Source organism: Rhyacophila brunnea, unplaced genomic scaffold, assembly GCF_057557595.1.
Source record: "Rhyacophila brunnea isolate RB1 unplaced genomic scaffold, BYU_Rbru_1.0 scaffold_11, whole genome shotgun sequence".
In the NCBI taxonomy this organism is placed as follows: Eukaryota; Metazoa; Arthropoda; class Insecta; order Trichoptera; family Rhyacophilidae; genus Rhyacophila; species Rhyacophila brunnea.
Genome location: NW_028232763.1, coordinates 34,695,158 through 34,705,796, shown reverse-complemented (window position 1 = coordinate 34,705,796; position 10,639 = coordinate 34,695,158). Strand labels below are relative to the sequence as shown.

The 10,639-nt window shown below is 35.4% G+C and overlaps 1 protein-coding gene across 1 annotated transcript; it reads right to left on the bottom strand.

Moving 5' to 3' along the window:
• RnrL (Ribonucleoside diphosphate reductase large subunit) lies at positions 1 to 7,011 on the bottom strand. Its single transcript, XM_085960313.1, has 4 exons — positions 6,732 to 7,011; positions 4,962 to 5,050; positions 3,339 to 3,516; positions 1 to 2,231 (listed from the first exon to the last, which is right to left on the bottom strand). Exons 1-4 carry the CDS (start codon positions 6,769 to 6,771, stop codon positions 145 to 147), a joined length of 2,394 nt encoding a protein of 797 aa, XP_085816439.1. The 5' UTR covers positions 6,772 to 7,011; the 3' UTR covers positions 1 to 144.
• Between the last annotated feature and the right edge of the window lie 3,628 nt (positions 7,012 to 10,639).

The window sequence follows — 10,639 nt, the reverse complement described above, 5'->3', positions numbered from 1 at the left end:
TTTTAATATTTGCCAATTTATTATGTAAATATATTATAATTATTATTATTACAACTAAATTTCACACAATATATTGAAAAATTATTTATAATTAATTGATGGTAAAATTTGGCAGCACACATACGACTAATATGTAAATTTAAATTATGAGCCGCAACTTAGACAGTCGTCTTTATTCTCCAAGGAACAAACGATGGCAGCCATTTTCTCTTCTTCTTTGTTGTGCCCATTGGTCATCTGCTCTTTAGCCTTCGCTTTGTCGACGGTAAATTGAATAGCGTTGGCAGCGGGCTTAGTCCTCAAATAGTACATACCGGTCTTCAGTCCTATTTTCCATCCGTAGAAATGAATGGATGTCAGTTTACCGTAGTTGGGTTCCGCGACATGAATATTAAACGATTGACTCTGATCGATGAACGCTCCGCGGTCGGCCGCCATTTGGATTAAGACCTTATTAGAAATCTCCCAGACGGTCTTGTACAGATCTCTGATGTTCTTTGGTATTCTTTCTAAATGCTGAATGGATCCGTTATTGGCAATTATTAAATTCTTCATGTCGTCATCCCAGAGGTCAGCTTCTGTGAGGTCTCGAAGCAAGTGATGGTTGACGACTTGAAATTCGCCGGAGAGAACACGCCGTGCGTAAATATTTGAAGTGAACGGTTCAAACGATTCATTGTTTCCTAAAATTTGAGCCGTGGACGCGGTCGGCATGGGCGCGAGAAGAAGCGAATTTCTAATTCCGTGCTTGGCTATTTTGGCTTTCAACGCTGCCCAATCCCACAGATCAGTCGGGGTTTTATTCCACATGTCGTACTGTAGAATACCTTTGCTGACAGGGCATCCTTCATATGTTTCGTAAGGCCCTTCTTCTTCGGCCAGTTCGCAACTCGCTTCGAGAGACGCATAGTAGAGAGTTTCAAATATCTGCTGATTGAGTAATTGTGCTTTTTCAGATTCAAATGGAAGTCTCATCAGGATAAACGCATCGGCAAGTCCTTGAACGCCGATACCGATCGGGCGATGACGGAAGTTGGATTTCTTCGCTTCAGGAATGGGATAAAAGTTGACATCAATAATCTTATTCAGATTCCTCGTAACGGTCTTGGTGACTGCTTTTAATTTTTGGAAGTCGTAAGTTTTATCATCTTTGACATACATATTGAGGGCAATGGAAGCCAAATTGCACACTGCTACTTCATCGGGCGATGTGTATTCCACAATCTCCGTACAAAGATTGCTGCATTTGATCGTTCCGAGGTTTTGTTGATTGCTTTTTCTATTGCAGGCGTCTTTGTAAAGCATGTAAGGGGTGCCGGTTTCGACTTGAGATTCAATGATTGCCATCCAAAGAGTTTGCGCGTGGACTTTACGTTTGAATCTGCCTTCTGCTTCGTAAGAAGTGTAGAGCTTTTCAAATTCCTCCCCCCAGCATTCGTGCAGTCCAGGAGAATCGTGGGGACACATGAGACTCCACTCTTCATTTTTTTCGACGCGCTTCATAAACAGATCAGGAATCCAAAGAGCGTAGAACAGATCTCGGGCGCGGACTTCTTCTTTTCCAGTGTTCTTCTTCAAGTCTAAGAAGTCGAAGATATCAGCGTGCCACGGTTCGACGTAAATGGCGAAAGCTCCAGGACGTTTATTGCCACCTTGATCGACATACCGAGCGGTGTTATTGTACACTCTGAGCATTGGGACAAGTCCGTTTGATATTCCATTTGTTCCGGCGATGTAGGTTCCTTTGGCTCTGATGCAGTGAACGTGCAGACCGATGCCTCCGGCAGATTTAGATACGAGCGAGCATTGTTTGAGGGTATCGTAAATTCCTTCGATGCTGTCATCGCGCATCGCCAGAAGAAAGCAGGAAGACAGTTGAGGTCGGGGAGTAGCGGCGGAGAAGAGAGTGGGGCTGGCGTGGGTGAAGTATTTCTCCGAGAGCAAGTTGTAAGTTTCAATGGCTGAATCAATATTCTCTCCGTGAATTCCGACAGAGACACGCATCAGCATGTGCTGGGGTCTTTCCACCACTTTGCCATCGATCTTTAGCAAGTATGACCGTTCCAATGTTTTAAAACCGAAGTAATTGTAATTAAAGTCCCTGTCGTAGATGATGCTTGAGTCCAGCCTATCAGCGTTCTCCATGATGATTTTGTGATGAAAATCGGATATCATTGGTGACTTCTTCTTGGTGAAAGGGTTGACGATGTTATAAAGATCATCCATGACTTCTGCAATTGTGAAAGATGACATATCATATTAATTATCGCGATTGAGACAAAATATTTAGACATCGTTGATAATGCAAAAATGCTTCCATCCAGCCGCTCATCTCTCCTCCACTCCCTGTCACCTTCTCAAATAAGTAAACAAGTTTAGTCTTGTGTTAGGACGCAGCATGCCGATGCATTGTGCGTTTGCCACCTTATTTGTTTATATTTCACCCTTATAAATTTATAAAGATGACTGAGAAACTGCAATGTTGATATGGACAAAAAGAAATTAAGGACTCGTAAACTTCATACGATTGAGACAAAGATACAAATAATTAGGCGTTGTGAATCTTTTGCTTCAATCGGCCGTTTGTATGACATAAGCCGATCTACAATAATATGTTCAATTATGATAAATAAGGTTAAAATAAAGGAATATCTTCAAAGATTGTTTCCTTGAAGACTTACGTCATTGGTGTGCTTTCACATTTCAATATTGTACTGAACCACATCGATATTGCACAATATGCAAATACAAAATACTCGTCAACAAACCGTTGATTGACACAATATATTACACGAAACTACGATGTAATGACCAAATCTTATATTTAATAAGTAATGTTTGATTGACGATATTTACCAGTCGATCGATATATTACAGGTTTGTGCAATGTATTGTGCCAATCAACAGTCTGTTGATTTCATTTACATCTCGCAATTTCTGGAATATCAACCAATTTCTAAGCGTTATTGCACAATATTGGAATGTGAAAGCACGCCATGAACATGAGTTTTTGCAACAAACATAAACCTCGATTTATTACTAGTATATACTTTATAATATTAGACTTGCTCGGCTACCATCGTTTGTTCAAATCGTAACGTATTGATATTTCTTTGCGCATTTCATTATCCATAATCAAGTCAGCAATAAATTAAATATCACATAAATCTCCAACAGCTGACTCTTGCATTCGATTCCAAATCTTATATTACAACCATTTAATCCAAATAATCAAGTTTCTACTCCATTTATATTATAATAGTCTATCCTATTGTCAAATCAAGAAAGTCAATAAAGCTATGGTGAACAGACTGAGAATAAAATGAATTGGGTTTAACCTGAGAATTGTTTCTTGGTCTCTTTGTGTAAGTTGGAGACGACGAGGCGCGCAGCCAAGATGGCGTAATCGGCGTGGTCAGTGGTCATGGTGGCGGCGGTCTCTGCTGCCAGGTTGTCCAGCTCCACTGTTGTCACTCCCGAATAGATGCCGTTGATTACTTTAAGAGTGATGCTCACCTGTGCAAACATAAACATTTCATTAATATGTGTTCATGTATTATCAACAACCTCTCAGTATGTTGCTATCTATTTCTTTCCTCGTCTATTATATCAAGTAATTAATTAAATTATTCGACAATTTCACGAAATCCTTATTTTTGGCTCTCTTATGTTTAATATCGGCACCTCTTTCGTAAAAGGCCGTAACTACATTTTTGGCTATTTTGACTTTTATTAAATAATTTTAAAGGTAATACAAAAATGGTAATTGAAAAAAAAACAAAAATTCAATCAATATAATAATATATCAATCAACTACTTAAATGATTACGATTTCAGCATTAAAAATGAACGTTGTGGTGTCATTAAAATTGTACTACTGAAAAGTACCATTTTGCAGTTATGGACTTATACATCAGTGGCGAAGGGTGGAGGTAGGCTGTTAAGATTCGCTATAAATAGTGCACACTAAACTTTGTTAGTCATATGTATTTGTTGTTATTGAACTAAGACTACAATTTACAGATGGTGTTAGTTAGTTTTTAAAAATCAATTAAACCCTGCCTAAACGAAACCATAATAGATTTGGTCTAATTTGGGCAATACGACAAAATTGTGCACAATTTTTCATTCATAGTTATTTGTTTTCGTTGGATTAAAACTACATATTATTACACATATTTTTGGTTCATTTTTTTAATTCATTAAGCCCTGCGTAAACCAAACTATAATAAATAAAAAATATTATTATATCTATAAAATACTCAAAGTTATGTATGATTTAATTGCATAATTTTAGATATTTTATAGATAGACATGTATTTTTTGACTAATATCTATTATGGCTTGGTTTCTCAGGGTTTAATTGAATTTTAAAATCTAACCTACACTATCTGTAAATTGTAGTCTTATTTCAATGAAAACAAATATGTATGTCTGAAAAAGTTTAATGTGCACTATTTATGGCGGATCTTAACAGCCTACCTCCACCCTTCGCCACTGTTATACATAGGAGGTGTCGATATGGTCAAAGTTTAATAAATAACACTTACAACTAAAATTCAATGAATACAATTTTTCTCTCTTTCGTTTTTACACACTTTGGACATAGCCATGTGAATGCGTCAAAACGACAACTGTTTTTGGCTACTATGGAATATTTTTGTAAGTTAATATTTTTGTTGAATTGAATTTTCCTGTTGTTTTTACGTTCACTGTAATACACGTTTAGGACGATGCAATGATTCTGCGGGGAACAATCAGTTGCCATTTTACCAAACTCTACTCATTTTCAAAAATAAAATTACAACTGCAAATTTTTATGCCGATTTCAGATAGAATACGACTGTAACCATCTACAACTGAATCCGTATCTTTCCCAAATCATTCCATAACTATTCCACACCCGATAATTCAATAAACAAATAAAAATTCAAAAGTACAATAACACGATGCCGACTTACTGGGTCTACAAAGTCCATGTTCAGGCCGTAGCATAGTTTCTGGATCCTCGAAGTTATCTTGTCAATGTGGACTTCCTCCTTGCGACCACCTGTGTAAGATTAAAAAACACAAAACCAATGAGCGACCCGCTGTCAAGTGTACAGGCTGTTGGTTCAGATACCTATACAAAGTGTCATGTGCTTGGACCGGTGAGTTCCAACCTGGCTGACAAAATGTTTTAAGACCCAGTGGGGTAAATTACAAAACGGACATGTGAAATGGGAGACGTTAACATACTCCAGCAAGTGCTGCCTTTAAGTGACTTTCATATTTTTCTGGTAATCTATGTACTATAAACTATCTTCAAATCACTATACAATTAATTACTAGTGGAGCCATGCCTCCCTGGCCACTTTCAGCAGCCGAACCCTCCATCGACCACCAGACAGGAGGCTTCATCCCCCCCTACAAAACGTTGACGTATTGTCGTATTATATGGAAATAATGCATGACAAAAAATGTTAAAATTTTATTCTTTCATAAGATGATAATGAATATGAAAGCAACAAAAAAAACTAACTCTGCATACATTGTAATGAGGGTGATGCTTATAGATTTTAATTAGATGTCTATTACTTCTAATGTTTTCTGGAAAATGTACCATTTTTTTCTGTCCAGATATCGTATTATGTAAATATAGGTAGGTATAACATCAATGTTTTATAGTAATGTTTGGCCATCTTTTACAAAGGTGTCCACTGTTAGAAAATAGAGGTGCAGGCTGGTGTAAATTTTATACCTAATACCTTGTTTACACATGCATTTAGTATTCATTATCGAGGCCATAACAAGAAAATGCATGTGTAAACATGTATTATTGTGCAAGTTGCTAGATATCTGTTCGGGTTTATCAAAACCAGTGAAATAGTATCATACAGAGACAACGCGTCTCTCTTACGCTTGAAGAATAAAATTGGCGGGACAGTCAGGATGTTTACATGTGAACAGTTATTATCGCGATAGTTTAATTTACACACTATTAGTGCCAGCAAATCCATGCGTACAGGCGAAATAACACATATTCTGTTTTCAGTTGCTAAAGCCTCAATTACATTGAGCTTCTTTACGAGCTGTTTATTGGCGAATTTAAAAGCGGGCGATTCAGCTACTGCGATTACAACCTGCTTATTAGCTTATTCGATGATTACACTGGGCGACTTTACAGGCAGATTGTAAATTCGCCAATAAACAGCTCGTAAAGAAGCTCAATGTAATTGAGGCTTAAGACAAATTGTCAGTAAAATGTTCATAATTTATTGTATGCCATAACAAAGACGATAACACAATGCAAACATTTCATATGGCTGCATTTCATCATGCAAAGGTTATCTAAAAGGTAACTATTATCTACTTATACTACAGATAAAAATCTAAAATAATAACATCGATACATTATAAACAAGCAAATACATACATAGTACCTACTACGTATTGTTTTAATTTACGACTGTATCCATAGAAGACAAAACAATGAAATCGATTTGTTTCAATAACCATCATGCGGAAATATGTCGAAAGCCATTAAAAATCTAGAAAATGTGATGGATTCGTTACAAATTAAATAATACCGGCGAACATCCTATAACTGAAAATCGCTAGAAATGTCGATGCAGTTGGCTAGGAAAATGGCAGGTGCACGAGTAAGCAACGTATTCTAAAATCATCCAAAAATGTCACAATTGAAAAAAAAATACAATTAGTTAGGAAAGGAAGTGTTATTGCATACTTACGGCGTTTTATAACGAAAAGTTTAATGACTTTTCCGACCATCTTGCAGGTTATGCAAATGCCCCGGTGAATATATCTGGCGTAGTTTTATGTTTTACACTATATGAGAGATATTACCATAAAACAAACACCAAAGCTCTCGCTTTGATGTATTTCGTTATTTAAAAATGAACAGAAATGAACCAAATGAGTCGGTCAAATTGAAACGATTTGCTAATCTTGTTCCCTCAGCTGCTGGCACGCAATAATTTCCCGCTTAAAATTGTACTCTTTTTTTAATATGCGGTCGTTCAATCTTTCATTTTTATGCCAGTTGAAAATTAAAGTCATATTAAAGTGTTCACATACCAAAAAAAAATACTTTTTAAAATAATTAATAATCTTTCGTTAATATTATCAAAAAGATCCTCGTCCAATCTCTTAGGTTAATAATTTATCCCGCAAAGCTTGAATTTTCGGAAGGTGGATAATAAGTAGTTTTTACTTTGTAATTCTCATATTATTTTTTTCTCTGAAGAAGTCCCCATCCCAGTGTGTTGAGGACTTCTGAAGAACCTATATTATATTTTCATCCAAGTGTTTTTATCTCTTGGGTACCTCTGGATCATAGACTAATATACTAGTTGCTCTGGATGGCTAGATTTGTCCAGTGATTAGATTTGCAACAAGCAATGCATCTTCCCGCCATTATTTATAAATTTTAGAAAACTCTATTACATTGCATTCGCTTTTATGAATTATATTATTTCGTTTATTTATGCCCACCTTTGTCACACTGTTTCTGGATCTTTCTTACTGGGGATTCATGTTTCACATGCATGCATGATTACTGTGTTTCTTGTCATATTTTCACACTTATCTGTGATATTATAATATCAAATAACGGCCATACAAAATTTGTATCCCAATTTAATTAAAATATGTAGCTTGTCAATGATAGAAGGTATAAGTATGTCACAAAGCCACGTATTGACAATGTCACCGTTTATTAAATTACACTTTGGTGTTGCTGTGTACAGTAGGTACCGAATCTGGAAACTTTTAATATTTTTTGATCGAGTTCACAGAATGAATAACCTGGTCGCCAGTCCAGAGGTCCAGAGTTTGGAACCAATAACTGGTGTATGTGTATAAATATACTATCATATTTTTATTTTCATTTTTAGAATCCCATAATAGTAATATGCAGATTGTTCAAGTATTATGTAGAAGGAAAAGAGATAATAACAATTCATGGATTTAAATACATTTTATTCCTACAGCTAAAATTTGTGACATTTTTTCTTTATAAAATTACATACTTGTAGTAAAACAATACAAAAATCCTTATAAATCTAGTCTTATATTTTAGTTGTGTGCATACACAAAATGATTCATTTTATTCGGTCTATAAGATTGCACATAGTATGTACTACAAAATGTTTCCGACTGGATGGGACTGATGAGATTTACATTACGTCATCGGGATACAAGGGGAAAACTATAGTCATCAATTGTTTGGATTAGTGAATATATTAGAACAAAAATATTTCATGCCATAAGTGTCCAGGACAAGTCTAATGATTAACAGTTTTACAGATCCAAAAGCGATACTGATCCAAAGTTAAATTGAGTGGAACAACTACACCTAACTCGAACAATAAGTGCGACAAAATTGTTTGTGAAACCAAACTGGCATGGAGGAGGGCATTAAGACGCTGATGTGGTATTTTCAAAATCGACCGCTGTGCCGAAACTATAGTTTCAAATGTGAGTTGTCATCGACTTCTAATCAAAAAGAAAACCAGAAATCACGAATAGCACAGCATGATATGAAAGACTACAAAAGAAACCAAGGAATAAGAAAGCGAAGAGACCAGTATGTGGAAGATATTTGAACATGTCACCCAGTGAGCAAAACTGGACTGGATAAAATTGTCATATAGTAATGCAAGACGCAGTTAACTTCCACACAATATGGAAGCATGGTTGCCATGAGGGTGCCGCACTTCATTAGAAATAGTGTACTAATAAAAAAAAGGTTTAAATTTGATTAGGTTCCACATTCAAAATACCTTTCTTACATAAATTAGCAATCATCAACGTCATGCACTTCAATAAATTCGGACTGGCATCATATATAATTTATATAGATATATAATTCAAGAGACGGCTTACAGTCGCCGCTAGAGGTGGGAAAACTAGTCGATTTTGAAGACTTAAGTATACTTACTACCGGTATAAAAAAATACGTTTCATACTCAACTGGAACTAAAACTTAACTCCATATTAGTATTTGAAATATCGGCTTCAATAGAATCGCTAAAAATACACGAAGCTGGGCTTTAGGAAATGTCCCATTTATTATAAAATTTTAAAATAACAAAGTTTTTTGGAACAAGTTTATTGGGCCACATGTACTGAGTATGGGTAATTTCATCCGATACTTGAGTACACAAACTGGTGACAGTATTTCCAACTCACCTCTAGTCGCCGCACATTGCGCATAATGATGCGGTGTCCCTGTATGGAAAGTTAAGGATCGACAGGATTGAAAGTAACTGACCTTCATTCAACAATGTATCTTGCCTGGCTGCAAAAATAATTTTATAAACAAGACAAGTATCCATAGTACATCATAAAACACTGCTTAACTCTATGGCATTATTTGAGACGGTTTAATATTCACTAACACTTACAATTAATGACTTGTCATTTCTGATATCTCTACTTAATCCATTAATTAGAGAAAAATGTCTTGTTTTCTCACGAATTCGATTTAACTTAAATATTCACAAACACACACACACAAAAAACATTATCACACTATTATTTATTTATTTATTAATAAGATAAAGGTTTATAGAGTCCATTTTCTCTTCTTCCACTGAGGCGAACCACTGACAAAGACAGAGATATGTATTAACTCCATTGCATGTACAAATCGGGCAATATTCACTTTTTACACAAATCAAACACGGTATAAACGTTTATCAAACACAGGGGGGAAATATTGAACTGTACCAATATTTTGGGTCGAATATAACAAAGGGATAGTACAGATGTAACTGTAAAAGATAAAAACAGTCAAAAACACAAGGACCATGTTTGTACATTTGACATGGTATTTTATTATCATGCATACAAATATAACAAATTCCACGGTTGAAAGAAAATAACTTTGTATAAAATTTTACATTATTTGTGAAATAAAGAAATAGAATACAGTAAAAAACAAAATAATGATAATTGACATCCAAAAATTGGAAATATAAAAAAAATCATTAAAAATCGAAGACATAATATACATATAATAAGAAATCGGCGTGCAAAAGGAAAAGGGAGATGAATCTTAAAAATTAATTATATACATTATGTTAAATTAACTGTAATAGCGCCTGTAGACGTGCATGGATTTACTAGCAGCAATAGTGTATTTTAAAATATCATGACAATAACTGAACTGTTTACACATAAAAGTCCTGACTGCCATTCTCTTCGAGTCTGTCATGTCTCATTCTCCTAGAGAGGCGATGTTGTCATTTCATGGTAATATTAGTAAATATCGGTTAACCTCAAAATTCGTTTGTAGTTTGTTTTTTTGCCGGCAGGTTCGCCACTATCGTTCTACTGCGCAGGCGCAGATCGAAAAATTCTCAACTGTCGCATGAAAATTCAGAAGTTTCCTAACTTTTTTGATTCATACATGCAATCTTGAAACTGAAGGATAATACATGTCTACACATACATTTTCTTGTTATGTCCGCGATAATACGTACTGTCAGCAGTAAATCCATGCATGTGTAAACGGGGTATTATGCATATATGAGAAAACAGACGAGTCAAATCAACGTCTTCGAATTACAAAATTCCACACAAGAGTAGTTCAAAACTCAGTCACGTTTTGACTTTCCTGAGAATTAATGATTTT